At 38.4% G+C, this 20,514-nt stretch overlaps 1 protein-coding gene across 2 annotated transcripts in view; it reads left to right on the top strand.

Moving 5' to 3' along the window:
- The window catches only part of LOC132117116 (transmembrane protein 132C-like), a 148,668-nt gene extending 136,247 nt beyond the window's left edge, over window positions 1-12,421 (top strand). For both annotated transcript variants that reach the window (XM_059526192.1, XM_059526191.1), the window contains 4 exons: window positions 3,599-3,807; window positions 7,137-7,404; window positions 9,033-9,224; window positions 9,932-12,421. In XM_059526192.1, the coding sequence (XP_059382175.1) occupies window positions 3,599-3,807; window positions 7,137-7,404; window positions 9,033-9,224; window positions 9,932-11,050 (1,788 nt within the window). In that variant the 3' untranslated portion in view covers window positions 11,051-12,421. The remainder of the gene's footprint in view (window positions 1-3,598; window positions 3,808-7,136; window positions 7,405-9,032; window positions 9,225-9,931) is intronic.
- The last annotated feature ends 8,093 nt before the right edge of the window (window positions 12,422-20,514 follow it).

Below are 20,514 nucleotides of genomic sequence, written 5' to 3'. Positions count from 1 at the left end.
CCCAGTGGAAAGACACGTAGCTGTTATTTAGTTTGATGTGTAGTATTTTTTTGTGATGTGTTTGGATTTCAAGCTGTCTAGACAATCCGGCAAATGAGAAGAGGAGATGGACAGACTGAAGGAATAATGAGAGAGGGAAAAAGAGGAAAGGATAGAGACAGAAGTCAGGAGAGGTATGAAAATAGTACATACAGTAAATTGTAGAGCTGGAGCAGATTCTTATAGATGACACCGTATCACCACACTGCAGGAGGATTGTTTATGTGTGGTCATACACATAAATGTGTGTGTCCAGGAAGGTGTTTCACCCAGTGTTTAAAAACCTACTTTGAACCTGAAGCTTAAGTTACAAGTAATTCATGTTAAAGGTAGTTTAACGGCTCTACAAAAAACGAAATACGCTTCACTTATTACACTTTTAGTCAAAATTGAAATTGAATCTCTGACTAGTAAGAGATGGGTTTGGCTCAATTATTCTCACATTCACTGAAAATGATGTGTGAAAATTGATATGGACTAAAATAGTTGATATAGATAAAATTAAACTAAAAAACCTTCAGATTTTAAAGTTAATGCATGTTTGCCATCATAGAGAAGTCTAGCAATCCTTTTGAAAAATTAGCAAACTACACTGAAGCTGTTTGACTATTTGTTGATGATGGTGATACATGGTAGCATTTGAATATGATTTGTGAATTTAAATCTTAAAACTGTTTAAATATTTTAAATGTAAACCATTAAATATTATTTTTTCAAATTAAAATAATTTGAATCAGAGTTCATTTTAATGCACTAAATTATCTTAGCTTGCCATTAAAAATATAGGTACACATACGTACATCAAAAATATAAATAGATTTTTTTAGATTTATACATTGTCTGAGAGCTGAAAAAAAAGCTTTCCACTGTATATGGTTTTAGGATATGACAGTATTTGGCTGAGATATAACTGTTTGAAAATCTGTAATCTAAGGTTTTTTTTTTTGTTTTTTGAGAAAATCACCTACAAAAATTTTCAAATAAAGTTCTTATCCATGCATATTACTTATCCAAAAATTTTGATATATTTATGGTAGGAAATATATTAAATATCTTAATGGAACATAATCTTTACTTAATATTCTAATGATTTTTGGCATAAAGAAAAAATCAATAATTTTACCCATACAATGTATTGTTGGCTATTGTTACAAACATACTTTTGTGGTACAGGGTCACACACACACACACACACACATATATATATATATAAAATTGTATTTGGATGTATTTGATTATTATCACAGTTTGCTTTAAAGTTACTGTGAAAAGCAATCCTGCCATGTAACATTTTCTTGCAATTGGAAAAGCTACACTGTTTCATGCCAATAAACTGCAGTTTTTAGTTTGTAGCATCTCTGCTTTTTGCTAGTTACTTCAAAAACAGGTTTCACCTTGCGGTGAGGGTATAGTGATGCTCAAGATGCACTATGCTAATTATCTTAGTCAGAGATGGACCTGCAGAGAGGGACAGCGTTTGCGTCAGGCACCACAGTCTCTCCGTGTGCCTGTTGAATGGGTCATTAAGTACCCAACCCAGTTCCCCGCGGGGGTTTTGACGTCCTCTGTAAGTGTCCCTCTCTTCAGCCGTCTTAATGTTCCTGATTAATGCTCTGCCAGGCTGGTTATGGTGTATATAGATGCTCATGGGAAGGGCATGTTGCAGTGAAGTTAGATTGACCAATGTTCTCCACACACTGTCAGCCTGTACAATCAAACCAATACCCTTCATGGATTGCCAGAGCACCTCTGAGGATCTCTAGCTCTTGTGGGAGATTTACAATCTGTAAATGAGCAAGTAAAGAATACAATTGTCGACGTGAAACTGCAAATTGGTCTATTCTGTCATTTATATGGGCAGATCCAGACAATTTAACAGATTTACCAGGTGTTTAACAGATATAATTGCTGTGGGGAATTATAGTACTATTTAAGTTCACTGCAGTTGTTCATTATTACAAGCCTAGGCGTCATTTACTTTTAGTCGCTTTTTCCATTGCTGATTTTGTCCCCACATTTTTATGATATAGCTCACAGCAGGGATATATATTTAAAGATGATAGGAGTTGTTAACTGGACCAACAAGTCATATATTGGTTTTTAATTGCTGATCCATGTTTTTCCACTGACCTCCAAAACTCATTTGTGGCAGATATAAGAATTAAGTTTGCAAATGAAATATGCATTTGAGCACTTCAGTTGTTCAGCAAGAACAATTGCCCATTCAAATCACTATGTACATTTATGTTAAACATAATTCTTTACTGCAGATGCAATGTATTACACAGTTTTTTTTTTTTTTTTTTAAACAGAGTACACAGCCTAATTATCTGTATTAAACCCTACCACTTTTGATTTTGAAAGAAGTCTCTTATGCTTTTAAAAAAGGCTGTGATTATTTTTTCCAATTCAGTCAAAATATTAACATCGTGAAATGTTATTACAATTTTAAACAACTGTTTTCTGTTTCAGTGTATGTTGCAATGTAATTTATTTTATTTTGAGTTCACACGTATAATTATGTTGTAGCCATTATCACGATTCAACTTATTGCTCATTTCACAGGGTTCAGTGTGCACTGTATAATGGATACGAAAAACTAAAGTTAATCACAGCTCCAATAAATGCACCATTGATTCCCCCCAATGTCACAAATAGAAAAGCATTGTAAAAGAAGTGGCATTTCTTTGGAATTCAGTGTTTTCTGTTTGTCTTTTAAAACAGTTAATGTGAAAAAAAGCTGGAATTGATTCTTGGTATACTCTGAGCAGTCAGAAAATGAGAACTTGATGAAAGCTTGGCTACTGACTGCAGCTACTAAATAGCAATCTGGTATTGAGATGTAACAAGTATGATGCTCTGGAAAATGGCACAGCATTAGGGAAATCTCACAAACAACCGGCACTCTTGTCATCTTAGATTTTAAGCTGAAGGGCAGCTGCTTAAAATCAAGCCATGCCATTGGTCCATATCCACATCTGTTGTTTTTTAAAGAAGCCCTCAAGTTGATTGGATGAGATGTGGTTTTCTCCGCCAGGTATTACAAGTTAGCTAAGAGCAGTATAGATGCTCTGCAAATGAATTAGTGTGTGGCAACAGAAGAACTTGACCACTTTGCTTTTTTCTGTCTTCTTCTATCCCTCCATCTGCTTAGCTTCTTTCAACCCCAAAGCCTGGGAAATATAGACATCCAAACACACTCATTATCAACAACAACTACTCCCCCACCGACTGTAGTCAGAAATAAATACTTGGACAGAACAGTCAAAGCCCATCCAATTTCTCATCTTCCTCATTAAAGCTCAGAATAAAAGCGAATAACAGCGGCACAAAAAAACCCACAAAGGCCAGACTGTTTTTCACATATTGCGCTGATTAGCACAAAAAGAGGCCTCATTTTTTTGCGCTATCAAAATTTGAAATTGTCTCCAGGAAATTGGTGTGAAAAGTAGGCTGATACCTTGGCCAAGGCTGCAATTTTCTTTAATTTAGTGCTGCTTTGAATACAGTGTTGCTTGAACGCTTTGTCTGCTGTCTGATTTGTATTCCTGCCTCTCAGGTGTCCGAAAGGTGCGATTATGTGTACGTCAATGGCAAGGAGACGCGTGGGAGGGTGAGGATGATGGTGAACTTCACCTACAGTTACCTCAGCGCTCAGCTGGAGATGAGCGTATGGATGCCACGACTCCCCCTGCAGATCGAGATGTCCGATCCAGAGCTTAGCCAGATCAGGAGCTGGAGAGTTCCTGTAGACGCTGCCAACCAGAGGTTAGTGATGTTTTTGTTTCAAGGAATCACATTTGACCTAGGGTTCATTGGATCATTGAAGTATATTTTAACTTTCAAAACATTGCAAACATTAGAAATGGATGTTTTGTTGGTGCGAATAGCCCTGTGGGCAGCACGCCGACAGCACCGCTGCATTTTGGGCGTCCCGTGTTCGAATCCTGACTTTTCCACCTTTCCTGAACCCCCCCCCCCCTCTCTCTCTCTTTCCCCCATTCCCTTCCTGTCATGTCTGATCTGTCCTATACCATAATAAATGCCTGAAAAATACATCTTAAAAAAAGAAAGAAAGAAATTTTTAAAAATAAAAAATAACTAAATTATGGTGCTGCAAATGAAATATCATTATTGGTTCCTAAAGACCCTTTAATTAAAAAAAAAAAAAAAAATCTTTACCACTGCAAAGAACCTTTTTCTCATTTGATGGGTTTTCACTGAAGCATACAGGACAACAAACATTCTTTATTTTTGAGAGTTACAATTATATAACTTCTATAAATTATAATTGAGATTAAAGAGCCTGGAAACTGTGTTCTGTCAAGTTTTGTAATCTTTAGCTGAGCAGAAAATATCCTGCACAGCCCACACTTTCTGCAATAATTGTTCCGCTGGTAATTTGTAAGCTTAAAGATTACATACATTACTGTAATAAGTCTCTCAGTACTTCACAGCACCAATGACGCTCCAGCTCGCCGGAGTCAGTCTGCCCTCTTTATCCAGTCTCTCCTCAGCCATTTTCATGCTCTGTCGTTCTTGGGTAACAGCAGACATGTAGCGGAGCTCTCTCCGGAAAGCATGATAGAGGTGAGGGGAGGATGTGGATGCTGACTTTTTAATTACCGCTGGGTCGTCTCCAGGCACACATGCCTCTGACGCGCCAGCACCAGACAACATGCAGGTTAATGCTGCTGTACGCTGAGGATATCCACAAGATAATTTTTAATTACTCTTCCACCAAAAACAGCCCTGCTGGATTGACTCATGCATGATAAGTGAGAACAGGATGACGGGTGACAGATGGAATGAGCGGTGGAGAAATTGCGAGGCATTAATGTGTCTGAGGAATAATTGTGGTTATACTATAAGTTGTGTGGTTGTCAGCAAGCAAATGTGTGGATTGCACAATGATCGCTTCTCCATTATGTCAATATGAAGATTCTATGACCAGACCTTCTCTTGCACTAGTCCACTTGGGAATCTAAGCATCTCTGAGCTTCTTCTGTTAAAAAAAAAAATCCTGAGAAAGTTCAGCAGTCATAAATATTTATTACCATGAAATTGTGTTTTACATTATTTTGCATTTTATATATATTTTTATACTATATATATTGTCCTTGTGACAATTTAATTATTTACAAAAAATATTGCATATTAGCAAAATCCTTTTAAGGCAGGTTTATGTGGCAGCCAGCTTCATAAGACCCCATGTAGCTCTTTGCTGGAAGTTTACATGCAATAAACATGCAAGTACAGCTCCTATTTACTAGAATGAGTCTGATTCTCAACATGGTCTGTCTCTTTATACTGTCATGATTCTAGTGACAAACAAGTCATTTTGTGGCTCATAGCATCTGGTTTCAGTCTCTATTATCTGTTATGTCATTATTTTGTTCCTGATATAATCATTGATTATTTCTGGTGATGAATATTCTATATAATGTGTTGCCACTTAGAGTTCTGCAGGAAATAAACTTTTGACAAACATCCAACTTTCCATTGCAGAAAAGGCTTTTTGAGTGGAAAAATTATTTTGACTATTAAAAGGTTATTCACGCTAAGAAAGACATGTTCTTCTGCGCATCAAGGGTATTTAGAGAAATGTCAGCATGGTCCAGTGTTGTTTTGGATTTCTTCAAACTATCTTCTGTTTTCCACAAAATAAAGTGCATCATATAGGTTTTGAATATACGTTTTGACTGAATTGTTATTTATGCGTGAGCTGTTTTTTTAGATAGTGGCCAGCTGGTAAGTTACGTTCATCAAAAAGCCATGATTACTCACATTCGGCACTTGACGAGTCTTAAGTTTGCACCTTTGTTGTTTCATATGTGCCCTTGGTCCTGAGGTTGTATCTGTCTTGGGTAGCGTTTTGAGAGCGGGAAACATGCGGTTGTGTTGTAAGACTGACTCTCATTATTCCTGAGACCTCCTGTGACCTGACATTCCTCAGCTGAGTGCCGACTGCCCTGTTTATACACCTGTGTAATGTAAATGTCATGCTGTTTCTACCGTCGGTCAGGCGTCGGTGCGTTAAAAGTCTAGAGCAGCGTGGCCTCCCCTCTGGTCAAAGCCACCATGTTAACCTGCCATTGCTGTTGTTTTTTATTTTGGATGACTTCGACTCATTAAAAATAATGGAACCGTCAGAGCTGCCCCCCCTCCCCTTTCACCTGGTGCTTGGCTGTTTGTTGTGAGCAGAGGAAATGCATCACTCTAATGTGAAAAGGGTTCACGGTTACAGCCTGTTGAAACGACTCACCCATTATAAGAGGCTGAAAACTGCCACTGCTCTATATTTTTGTCATTTCTGTTTTTTCATTCATGGTTTTTCTTAGAAAGTAAATTTACAGTAAATGTAAGTTTTTGTTTTTACACCTTTAAATTACAGAAATTAAGGCAGCAATTGTGGAAAACAGATGGTTGAGAACAGAATATAATTTTATTTTTGTAATTGATTTTCTTTTTTTTTTATACACACACACACATATATATATATATATATATATGTATGTATAATAGCTGATTGATGATTAGGACTGTCAATAGATTACCATTTTTTTATCAAATTAATCACACCCTTTTTTCTGTGATTAATCGCGATTAATCACACACTACATGAAATTAATCAATAGCAAAACGCAATTCTGAATGTGTGTGGAAACAATGTGAATGTATGGAAATACCTGTGTCTGTGAAAAAAAACATTATGCTATCAGTGCGTCAAGAGCGCTCATACATGCATTATTATAACGGACTAACGCTGCTTACTGTATGTCTCCTGTATGCCACCACAATCGTCTTTACCTTGATTGCAGTCTTCATCCATCAAAAAAACTTTTGTTTAGTGACTTAAAATCATCTGATCGCAAACACAGAAGCAAAATTGGGTTAAAGGGTTAGTATAGAGACTGCGCAATTTTGCTTGAATTGCGTAAAATAATTTTATTTTGTTTAACTGTTAAATGTTTTTATTTTGGTAAAGGAATAGAATAGTATAGAATAGAATAAAATAGTCCTGATTGGAAAACAATGCTTAACCGGGCAGCAGGATGGGATGTAACATGTGGTATTTGTTGTTCTTTTTACTGCAGGTCTAGAGAGGATGATGGGGACGAAGGAGCCAAGAGGGATCGGAGCTGTGGTCCACAGTACCAGAGCACCACCGTCCGTGTTCTCACACAGTTTGAGGCAGAGCCAGAAGAACTGCAGGACCAGCCAGACTTCCTCTTGGGCAGTGACTGGCAGGTGGATGTGACAGAGTTGGTGAGAGACTCTTTAAGGGTGGTGGATGAACGAGTAGCCAAGCTGTCAGAAGAACAGGTCCTCATCGGCCTGAACCAAGGCACCACCAAGGTTCAGGTGAGAAACAGGAAAAATGTACTGTATGTGTGATTATGTTTAAAAGTGACATGATGTACACAGAAAATGAAGACCACGGCTACATTACTACAATAATCTACCAAATCTATGGATTTTCTGCATCATTAAAACTTTTTCCATGATTCATTTGTTCTTGCATATTATGCAATTTCCTCAACACACCACAACCAGAGCTGCCCATTTTGTCAGGAACAAAACTGACAGTTACAGCTGACTAAGCTGCAGTTCCCTCGCGTTTAAACTGCATGAATAAAATGTTAGGACATCCTTGTTTTCTTTGGAAAATCCTGGTTGTCGTTTGTCTATTTCTCTGTGCGGATGAGAGGAGAATCAGTCCGAGTTGTGATGTGACACGTGTACACTGTCAGACGAGAGCTAGACAGCACACCATCTCTCACTCCGCTCTGTCACAGCTTGTGTGTTGTCTGTCTGCACATCTCACAGCTCTTATGACAAACGATAATCTCCTTTATTAAGACCTACTAATTAAGGGTCAGTCTGTGAAAATCACACATTTATTCTAATAGATGTCACCTATACATTCACACATAATACACCTGCTCAACAAACTAAAGTGCCATTAAAGTGCAATCTGAAAGCAAAAGTATAAGCCAGAGCCACAGGTGGAGAGCGCTTCGATTTGATCCATTTGCTGAAAATTAAAATCAGATAAAAAGCCCAGTAATGGTGGGATGGAATACGTGGAGTCTGCAAACCAGTGCTCCTTTATAGATCGAGATCTCTGAAATCAAAAAACCCACCACTTAACCACGGCCAAATTACCAATCGTCCACCTTGCTATTAGACCAAACTCGCTTTTAAAATTCAAAAGGGGACCAACTGTTTTTGCAATTCATTCAAACTAAATTGAATGACTAATTACTTGCAATTAGAAGAGGGAAATTATGTGTTGTTTCAGAATCAGAGCAAGAATTGGTTTCAGAGTAGACTATTTGGAAGAAAAGATTTGTTGAAGTAGTGTAGCGAGCACTACTATTTTATAGATCTATTTATAAAAAGTGGAGAACTGGGGCAGCGTCTTACGCAATATTGGGTAATGCCCGAGGCTCTCCTTGCTTATTCTTATTTTATGTCTAATTAATAAATCTCTCAATTCAAATGGCAAATTAGAATGTGCTCAGAATAAGAGCGGAATATAAAAACAGAACACAAATAGTTTCTTTACCTTAACATGGCTGCATTTTAGAGTGAAAAACTGTTGCCTGAGGACTTCCAGACAGTGTGCAAATGATGGTTAGAAGCAAGTGCGGGACATGCTCGCTGGTGACAGTAGAAGTTCCACTTACAGATAGGAAGTAAATGGTTTCTGACATTTCATTATAACAATGAATGTGGAAATACGGAGGATATTAATTGATCCAGATAGAAAGTCTTCTCATCACATTTCGAATCAGTCATTTCCATGCCTGTGTGTCAGATGTCGCCATATGGCCGAGGGCGGACAGCTGTCATTTAGATTCTTGAAACTGCATGTAGCCTACTCATTTTTTTCATGTCACTAAGTTTGTATGAGAAACTAGGAGAGAATTTTCAGTAGTTTTACAGTGTTATGTAACAGAAGCATATCTATCTGTGTTTTTATCCAGGTGATGTCCCCATTGTCAGACTCTGCTCTGGCTGAGAGGATGATCCAAGTTCTGGATGATAAAGTCAGTATTACGGAGCTGGGCGTGCAGCTGGTTTCTGGCCTTTCCTTGAACCTTCAACTTAGCCCAGGAAGTAACAGGGCCATTGTGGCCACGGCTACCACACAGGAGACCATGCACAATGTAAATCAGGTAGTCTAATAAAACACTTTACAGTGAATAAAATACATGTTATATTAATAATGTTTGTTGTGGTGCATTGTTATTTGTTTATTATTATTATTATTATTTCATTTGTATTCTATTGTTGTTTAATTAATATTACTCATATTTTTTTTTTATCTCTGGTTGTTGTTTGTAAAGGGTAGCCACTGTGAAATCTCTTTGCAAATTTTAGCCACATGCCGTTAAATTGTGAATTGTGTTCTGGATCTCAGGTCACAGTTTTGCATACAGTACTTCCGTGTCCATTTCTCCAAAATGTAGGGTTGTTTTATCCTCGAGCAGGTGCAATCACTATAATCACTGTCATTATGGACAAAGTCGTTTGACATGGGCCGCATGTTGATGAGGAGCTGCAGTTTGTTAGTGGATCCTGCTGCTCAGGGCTGCCCACTTATTCTGATTCATCTCACATTTAAAACCCTTTCTGATTAGTTTGATTTCACTAATCCTTTGCATCGGCAGGGGTTTCCTCTCTTCTCCACCTTGATAAGCATAGAACGGGCAGATTGGTTAAATCTCCCGCTGATTGGTGCGTCTGTGTTCTTTGAAATGTGGTTTTGGGACTTTAAAGCATTTGAACGGTCCTACAGTGTGGGGTTAAGAATCATTCCTAGTTGATGCAAGAAAATTAGCATTACCTGAGAGAATCTATTCTTGTTGTGTTTCTCTTCCAGGAGTCCCTTGTCAGTGCGTGGCTTCAGTTCAGCGATGGCTCCATGACCCCTCTTGACCTCTATAACCCTGCTCATTTCGTCCTTACGGCCACCTCGCTGGACAACCAGGTGGTGTCGGTGAAGAAAAGCAACAACTGGAGGTGGCCTGTGGTGGTGGCTAAGGGTGAAGGTCAAGGCATGTTGGTTCGTTTGGAGATGTACGGACCCGAATCATGCCAAAAAAACAAACGGCGCACAGTTCTGGCCGCAGGCAACGCAAACGTCCATGTGAAGTTTGGCCGTGATGAAGAAACCGGAAACAGCGCGAGCGACAGGAGATACAGGCCCAATGCCCCATACTACGGCGGTTCTATCTCAGACATGGAGGCTGGAATCATGAACCGAGGCGCTACCACCATCAAAACCTCCATTCCAGGAAAGGCAAGCGGCAACAGGCACTCAGCTGGTGATATTCCAGTGGACTTCTCTGAAATCCCAGCTCAAGCAGACCTTCCACCTGGACGTAACGCAGAGGATGACCTGCTGCAGTCTCGCCAAGGGCTTACAGACCTGGAAATAGGCATGTACGCCTTGCTAGGTGTCTTCTGCCTGGCCATTCTGGTATTCCTAATCAACTGTGTCTCCTACGCCCTTAAATATCACAACAAGCAGCTCCCATTGGAGGGCCCGGAGACCATGGCTCACTCCCATGACTGGGTCTGGTTAGGCCATGACGCAGAGCTGTTGGAAAGCCAGGCAGGTTTGTGTCTGGATCAAGAGGAGCTGGGCGGCACCATGGACTCTGGGCTGGGCCTGGAGGAAGGTAGCCAGCTCCTCAATGGCCTTTCGTCTCAGAAGAGCATTCAAGGCCAGGTCCACAGGTCGGCCTCTGACTCAGGGTGCGCTGGGAGAGATCACAAGACCGAGTCCATAAACTCACCCACTACCAAAAGGAAACGGGTTAAGTTCACCACTTTCAGCCATAGCAAGCCCAGCAATGGCTGCCCATCCATAAGCCCGCTTCTCATTGGTCAGAGCGACATCAAATGGGTATGCCCAGACATCGAGCTCGGGGACTCCAAAGAGTTTCGAAATTACATGGAAAGGTTAAACGAGAATGCTACTAAGAACATTGCATAGTGTGCTTGTAGTTATTTATGTATTTTTCAGACAAAAGCGTAGCTCACACATATGCCTTCTAGGTAAGGAGGTGGTAGAGGTGGAGTGGGGGGTGGATGGGTTGGCCCGACTCTTCTGCACTCAGACAAACTCACATCTCACCATGAAAAGACAAGCCATTCATCTGGTCTTGTTTCCATGGCAACTGTCATGAGGGTTCATCATCAGGAACGAAGAAAAACAGAGATGGTTGTGAAACCTCTGAGGATGTGAGAACATTGGATTATGACAAATATTTCAATTGAGATGTCTATATTTTCTTTTTTTCAGAGAAGAGGATTTTCCATTTCTATATTAAAAATATATATATTTGTTTTTTTTCTTCCTTATTTTATCACACTGAAGCCTGGTTGGTGGTGGTACCTTTTTGTGAGTGAGTATCTCAAAGAGCTGACATTTAAACATGTCAGTTGCTTGCTGGAAACCCGAGCATTTCCACAAATTAAACATTGACTGGCTCTGATGATGAGTGAGAATACATTTTGTAAGGTTTTAAATATTTTTATACATCTCTGTTCCTGTCCGTGTTAGTGCGTCTAACTGTATTTCTCCAAAGACTGACTCCCATATGTAAAAGCATGTGAATTCAAAGTATGGACAAAAAAAAAGTATATTTTGGAACTTTTTCCACCAACCGTTTGAATGAACATGTAAATACCGCGGAAGACATCTGTGAAAACAGGCAGATAAATGACTCTCCATGTCTCTTCTGTTGAGCTGTTGAGCAAACTGTATTGTTGTAGGTAGTGTTATCAATATTATATATGTTGTTTACAGTATTAGAATGATAGATGGTATTCACTCGAAAATGTATGTGTGCTATAGGGTTTTGTTTTCTTATTTCGTTTCTTTTTATTTGCTTAGCTTTTTTTGTTCACTATGCTTACTTTTTCCCCTTACAGTGACTGCAGTCTAGAACAAGAGATATCTAACCTACTGTACCTAAATGACTGTGTAATGGTTAGGTTAAAGTGAATTGGATTGGATGAGTTTGAGGGTGCAGTCCTCAGGTAATGTGATCGATGCGGTGCATACTTTGGTAAGAACACAACAGGACAGTTTTTATTTGAATAAACTGATTAGTCAAACACTCTATCTATATTAGTTTACTATTTCTAACCATCATACAGAATTGAATCAATACTCATTTACCCTTAACACAATTTATTTCCTAAACCATTCTCACTAAGATAATGTGTGCCGACTAATTCCTCAGCCAGGTGTGTTGGCACCGATGTCCATAAATTAAACTGGATCATACAAATCTCTTATTTAAGACTGTATTAGAATACAATCTAATTAAGAGTATAAATTGTATTAAGTAATTATCTCCACTCTATAGATATTTTTGAAGACTACAGAAGAATAATTGTACATGAGGAGGTTCATCCAGTGTTCAAGACTGTCTGGTGTTCACTTGAAATACACAGTGCCGGTCAGTGGTACTATCAAGTCAATACTTTTAAAAAAATATTTTGCTTATATGTGATGATTCTTTGTTTATGTGTTTTTTTTTTAATATATAATGCAAAACGTCTAAAAACTCAGTTCCATTTTTTTTTTCAATTGTAGTGTGTTTTGTGGGCTGAAAAGCACTGCCTATTACCATAAACATCCTGAAAACCATTTTTTAATGTATGCATTACATCACTGGGTTTTCTATTTGCATATAAAATAAAGCATCACATCCTGCTTTTCCACTTTTTACCAGTTGATGGCACTGAATTCTAACCCCAGTTGGCTCAAAGGGAATGTTCCGATTTTGATGATCATTCTCCTTGACAGGCACATGACCCAAGTCTCCAAATAAAGGTTACGTGTTTAAAACTGCTGAACTATACTGTAAATGCGCAAGTACAATGTTGTGACTCAACCTCGCTGTATATAATAAATGTTCTCAGAGCAGACTGTAATTTTAACCCATTGCACTGCAGTAAACAACAGGATTTAACGAGAAGTGTGTTGTTGCGCCATCATGCAATTCAAAGGTTATTGCAGACACAATAGCCTTGGATGTGAGATGTAGTCCATTTCTTCAGTCCTGCACATTAAAGGCTCATTAGTGCTAAACTATACAGGCGAGATCCCAATGCTGGATGGTGCTGCTCCCTCCCCTCTGAGACAGGCCAGACTAATTAATGATCCGCGCGGTGAGGCTTTACTCCGTGTTAATTTGACATTACCATGCAGCCCTTCGCGCTAAATGATTGTATTCATTTAACTGACAATTAACACCACCTTCATCACACGTGACAAAGAAGCGTGGCTCCGCCTCGTCCATCTCCACAAACGTTTGGCCTGCCACTTGGGTGTACACTCTTTTGACGTGTATTTCCATAGAATGTTTCATATTGATATTTCATGACAAGTCCTGTTAATCTATCTTTCATTATGACAACTAGAACGCAAACAAATTAAAGGATGAATATGTCAACACAACAAAGAGCCGTGAATGATTTTCAAAGGCGCACAACTTTATCCTTGGTGGCGACCGAAACAATACAAGTTCATTAGCCGAAATCATATACGCACGCGTAATATCGCTCCCAGCGGGACAAATCTTTTTGAGATCCAAATTGAGAGGCTGCACACTTAACCCTCAGAGGGATGCTTCTGGAATTGGGTCTGTTTTTTCCTTTTATCTCAGCTGATATTTTGGTATTTGGGTCTCTGTTCTCGCGTCTCGGAGGAATTACGCGAGAACACTCTAAATTAAATCATGACATTAGCTGGTGTCTGTCAGGAGTGTATATTAATACGGCTAATGGCATAGGCTGGTTATTATCTGCATGAAAAGTTTCTTTCTTTCCTTACTCGAGCTCTCTAGATTTTATAAAACAAAGGCTGAGGGAAAAAACAAAACCTTTCAACCTCCCATTAGCTGAGTTTTCACGAAGAGCATCTTGCTGTAATCTTGCCTTCTGCTAGTTAACAACGTTGGCGTTGCTGTAAATGTCAACAGAGTTGTCAGTATAATACCAGCCCTTATGAAAAAAAAATATATTTCAGTATATTGGAAAATATCATGTAATATATTAGGCATATATTCTTATATATATTTATTTTTTCCAATATATTGCAATATATTGAAAGTGGCAATCATTTGTATATTTTGCAATATATTATATAATATATGTTTCATTAATATATTATTAAATGTATTCAAATATACAATATATTAGAAAATAAAAAGGGAATATTACAATATATCACAATAGGCTATATTTTAAGAAATATATTGGTAAATATATTTTCCTTTCGTAAGGGAGCACTGCTCTTACAACACATGAAGACGGACGGCCAAACCTTCCGACGTGCAAACAAATTTATAGGATGTCTAAATATGAACATAGTGACATAGTAATACGCAATCCTATAGACTTCATTTCCCACTGACTGGTTGGCTCAGGTCTATAACTTTACATTAAACCGTTCGAGACTCATAAATGTCCGTCAATGCCAGTTTATGAACTGTCAATCATTTTGGGACCGTTGTTGCGCCTTTCATTTTCGCCCAGATAAGTGTCCATGACATAAACAACGTACACAGCAGCGCATGCTCCATATATTTTGGATGTTTTTCCATCGTTTCTGGCCTGCTTTTATCTGCTGTTCAAAGAGGAGCTTCTCACTGTTCGACTTCTAGTAACAGCGTGACAGACCATAGTAAAGCAGCCGATAGAAGCAAAGTATACAGGAGACGAAAGTCTCTACACACCAAATGTTGCTCCATTTCACTGTTAAAGCTGAACCAATACTGCAGCCATCTCTGGCAGCACCGAGAGGATTGAACATGGCTGTTATCATTGTTTTTGTATTTTTTTTTCTACAGATAATTGTTCTAGGGAGTTAGGTTTAACAATGCAGTTCCTTCATATGGATGTCTCTTGTTCTTTAAGCGAAGACATTTGCTTGAAATTGTGGATGCTGAAAAAGGATTATGTGATAATCAGAGCCGTGCAGTAGTACGATTTCTGTCATTAAGTTCCATTATCTACTTAGACACCAGAAAGCAGTGGCCCAGAGAATTGTCGAACACTTAAGCAGAGAATTTTTTTTGCATAAGTGCATTAAGACAAGTCCAAATATTCTCTTCATTTGGTCTCTAAATATACTGATTATAATTTAATCCCAACCAACAAATGAAGAGTTTATTTGCAAAAACATATAGGCCAATTCAGTTTTTTTAAATGTTCAAAAGTCATGTTTTTTATTGTTATCTTGTTTTTATTGTGTTTTGTGTTAGTTAGCTGCATTTTTTTTACCTAATCGAAATAATTGAGATAATTGAGATAATTGCATTGCGTAATTGCAATGCACAATGAAAAAACATGATTTTTGTTCATGAAAATTGTTTTAAAATTGTTTTCTGTTTTTTGCAAATTAACTCTTCAAAATGTCTTATGTAATATTTTGCTATATTAATGCTTTTATAAACTCCTTAAGGTTTCATTTTCTGAGTTCCAGTCCTTGAATATGATTGACTGAGAGGGATTCCATATATTGTAGTGGTCCATCATTTTTTTTCTGCAGGTTACAATCAGCAGGTGGTGTAAAGTGACTGTCTTTATGAGTGAGTCAATTTAATCATTTGTTCAACCAATTCATTCAAAAAACGGATTCATTTAGAAACGAAATAAGGGTGCTTCTCAAATAAATGGCTTCATTCTAGTGTTGACTAGAATGGCATGATAAAATTGAAAAACCTCAGTGTCAGTTCATTTTTTGGGTGAACTGGAATCTGAAAAGATTATAATCAAAAGAATTGAAGGATGCAAAGATACACCTGATGCATCCTTCAATACAGGTCGAATGAAGGAAACAAAACAAAGGCTGACAACTAAGGATTCTTCAAATCGAGACGTCCTTCAACTGAGCTTTATGATGTGGCGGCTTTACAAGGATGCATCCTTCCATTTGAGAAGCACCAAGCATCAAGTTCGCTACCTCTATGAGTTGTTGAACTGCCTTGTTCAAACAATGATTCATTTAGGAATTAAACCTCACTACTGTGTTTCTACTGCAACAGCACACTTGTCTTCATGCTGTTTTTCTGAATTTGCTACTCTGAAATTCAACAGATCACAACAGAAATAAAAATAAGACATCCTCCCATGTATTGATAAATAGCAAATGCAGCCAAAATTTATGAAAAGTTTATATGTGCAGCAGATCACGTCGGGAATACGAGAAAAGTCCTCCTGCCAGGGTGGTATGGCCCCTGGGAAACTATTAAATCAATGATTTCTCTATTTAATGCATAGAGACCATACATATATTTGTATTGAGTGTGGGAGGATTGTTTGAACACACTGTGCATCTGCAATCGAATTATCAGAGCAAGAAATAAGTCTCCAGTACACACTGTCTGCAGAGCAATTATTTTGAAGCAACATAAATTGCTATAAAACACCTATACGCCGAGGCCTGTGGCAGGAGAAGGTGGCTCGGTATTTAATGAACCACACTAACAAATCCGATTATCTGTGTCACTGTTACTCTGCTCCATAACCATACCTCAGGTCTGGCCGATGGATCACATTAGAGTCTTCTGGCAATCCAAAGAAGCTCACTTTGAGGAGCTGTAAAAACTGAAGCCATTAGCACTCGACTCAAAACGCGCTTCTATTTCTTTCTGTTTGCCTCTCATGTCAGCGCTGGGGTCTAAATGAAAGCGGCTTTTCAGGAAATGGAGTTTGTAGGTAAGGGTTGAGAGGTTGCCATCAGGAACACGGGGTAAAAGGCTGGCAGGTCCATTACTCTGCCAAAGTCATGCTCATGATAGGCACTCTCGAATAAAAACATTTATTTGTTTCATGTCAGTTCTCCTCAAAGTGCCGTCGCTTGTCAGCTTGGGAGCAGATACCACTGTAAATAGTGAGGGTCAACTTCCCTGCTGTCTCTCCCTGCTGCTTTGTATAAGTGTAGATCACAAGCCGGAAACTGTAACCAGGAATAATGCTTGGATATGTGTACATCAAAGTGTGTAAATACAGGGGGGTCTCGCTGTCACTGCGGTGAATTGTTCTCACATTGGGCTTATTTTTCATAGTCAGTTTATGTATAGACACACACCTTGAAGTCTCGGTTACAAAAAAGCTGAGGATATGGTTCAATGAATACATGTTGACCTTTTGTGACAACATTCCCCAGTAGTTTCCCAGATATGATTTACTAGTGAAGGCCTTTGTGAATGACAATATCATTGTTTTCACAATTTTTAAAGATTTCTCAAAGTAACAGATTTTTTCATATGCACTCAATCAAAACTGCATAATTCTGTGCACCCCGTCTCACCTTAAAATATGCTGCGTAACACTGTTTTATGAATACGGATAATGAGAGAGACCATGACTCAGATATGCACTGGCAGCTCTGAATTAATCAGTTTTCAAGATACCTCAGTCAAAAGATTTTTTCTTCTTCTTCCACGACCCTTCAGTCTTACTCTAAATCAGACTGAAGACGTTTTTCTTTCCTTTTTTGTTGTAAAGCCAAGCAAGTCTGATTCAGAGTGTCTGAAACTCCAGAACTGGAGTATAAAGAGAATCTTAATTCAGTATTAATGCTCCCCAAACCACTGAACCATCAGGTTCTCTTGAGGGCAAATCTAAGGGTAAGACCTAGCATGCAAACCATCTCTTCACTTCTCATAAAAGATTTCTGTGTTGTTTTTCAGATTGATAGTGCTACAGCATGTTGTTAGATTAGCATAAGATGCATATATACTGCAGCAGAACTCCACAAACTGATGTAAAACTGCTGGCCTAATCAAATAAGCCACATAGCAGCCACATAAACCATTTTAGCAACTGCAAAGCAACACCCTGGCAGTCACCCAGAGCACGTTACCATAGCGGCGAGTTGTGCATGGGCAGTCATCGCTCACATTTCCTTGTAAGTAGTTCTTGAAGAAGCCTGATTTAAAAAATGTTTTGATCCCAGAGAAAAAGAGAGATGTTGAAAAGTCTTCACATCCTCCAAGAAAATCAGAACATTAGCCAAGGTTTTGTTGTCGCTGATGGCCATCATGTCAAGCTGTGCATGAGATAATTGCTGTTATTCAGAAAAAAATAAATCACATGTAAAGTGGCATGTTCTCACAAATAAAAAAATCTTCAGTAGTCTCTCTCTCTCTCTCTCTCTCTCTCACACACACACACACATCCATACTTTAGTCATGATGTCTTTCTATAATGGATTTGGATGGTTTTGTATGTATTTCATATGCTCTTATCTGGACATTCTGTTTCACATCTTCTCAATGGAACATTTCATGAGGCCGTATTGTAGTCAACTGTCAAGTGGAGCTCACTGTCGAGCAAAAAGGATTACTGTAGTATAGGAATTTAGATGCAGCTATTTTCAGTCATTAAATTCACCCTTTGGCATTCATTATAGACAACAGAAAACAAGTAAGCAATTTAGGATGCAGAATTTTTCTTGTAACTGTCCCTGAAATAGTACCTTGTGTGTAGGCTGTTTTGTTGCTGTTGAGTGTCAATATTTATTGTTCCCCTTTTCATATTCTTGTGTTGTTATATGCATTGAGACTCATGTCTCTCAGCGTCCCTATGCATCACTTTAATTGTCATACACATATTCACAAGCTTGCACTGCTGTGTGAAACAATGTCCCTATGTCGTTCTGTCACTCACACACACACACACACACATGGGTTTTCTGCTAATACCAGCAGTGTTAACTCCTACAACCAGCTCTCTGACATTCATCACCCTCACATATTTCTCCATCCCCTCTCCCTCTTACAAACACATATACTCAGTGAGGAGCAATATGACATCCATAAAGAGATCAAGATGCCAGGAGCACATGAAAAGTCTATTCAGCCCTGGAGACGAAAGAGGCCACAGTGACAGCTGTGTGAGCCTTATTCCTCCTCCTCCTCCTCCTCTCTTCCCACTATTAACTCTGAGCTACAGCAGCCTTGCTACAAGTCCCTCTATCATTTCCGCAGGTCTCTTGCTGTATTCTCGCGCATTCTGCCCCTAATCCTCTACAGTGGGAATCCAGCATCCGCACGAGAGCGAGGAAGTCCCGGCTTAACCCCCGACGAAGTTTTATCTTTTTAAATCTCGCAGAGGATTTGTGCGTCAATCCCTATATCCTGGGATTTTTCAACTCTCTCCTTTTATACTGTATGTATGCAGTGAAGTGCAGGAGGACAATCAGTCAGGTTAACACAACTAAAGTTTTGTGTGCATCTGAAGGAGTGTATGGAGTTTTACTCTGTCTGCAGCTAAAACTAAAACTGAAAAAAAAAAAAACGTAAATGCAGCATTTTCATTATCTGAGATCAACTTTAACTGAAATATAATAAAATACCTCATTAAAATTAAGTAAATAACATTTTTATTTATTAAGTAATTATGTAAAATATTTGCAAGTTCACGGTTCTCTGTCACATGACATGCAGGTAAACAAATTATTACATTTTTTATTTAAAGTATTTTATTTTGTTATTTTAAAATGATTTATTTTAACTGGAGATTTGTATGATTTAAACTCACAAGCCCTAGTATATATAAAACCTAAACTGCTAAAAAAAAAAATAGCAAAAAATTACTTTATGAAAACAGAAATTATAAATATAAAAACTTATTAAAAATATTACTAAAATATAGCAGAGATACTAAAATGACACTGGTCTGCAGCTAAGTTGTTATTTTAGTATTAATTACCTAAAAATATTTGTATTCATATTTTGAAATATCCTTTATATTGTTAAATTTTCAGATTTATATACAGTATTAATTTTGGATTAACTTTTGATCATTATTTTGTGTGTAAATTATACATTTATTTTTAGTTTTAGTCAATTTATTTTAATTTGTATTATTATCTATTGTTTGTTTTATTTTGTTTCAGCTCTATTTCAGCTATTGAAAACTAATTAGTTGATCTTTTTGTTAACAGTACTAACAGTGCTTGGGTACAATCAGCCCTGTAGCGTGGAGAAGGAGAAGTGGGTACGAGAGGAGAGCAGGGCACAGCTGTTAACATTGCCAGCATGTGCAGATGTTCACGTGGTTTAATCACAGGGGAGTCATCGTCATTGCAGCGCGGGACCGTCCAGGCTGTGCTTAGAGTGGGGGCTGGGGTCACCAGCAGTGCAGGGACAGACGTAAGCAGCATGCAATTACCAATCGACTCAGACAAGGTAAAAAATGGCAGATGGTCCCTTAAGTGAGACCAAGCACTGTTGCGTGAGTGGATTTTTAACTAAAGCTGGATGAGTGAAATTAGTTATTCTTATTTTCGCACCATTTTGAGCCTTTGCGATTGCAGCCCTGGTTCTTGACTGTCTGCATAAAGCCTCTGTTGTCTGGAAAGCCGAGTTGGACTCAATTAGATATGCAATTTGCAGGCTTCAAGCAGAATAGAATGAGTGAGCGGTCCGAAAG

Source organism: Carassius carassius, chromosome 36 (genome assembly GCF_963082965.1).
Source record: "Carassius carassius chromosome 36, fCarCar2.1, whole genome shotgun sequence".
NCBI lineage: Eukaryota > Metazoa > Chordata > Actinopteri > Cypriniformes > Cyprinidae > Carassius > Carassius carassius.
The sequence above is the reverse complement of the archived record's forward strand: the minus strand, read 5'-3'. Positions and strand labels throughout refer to the sequence as shown.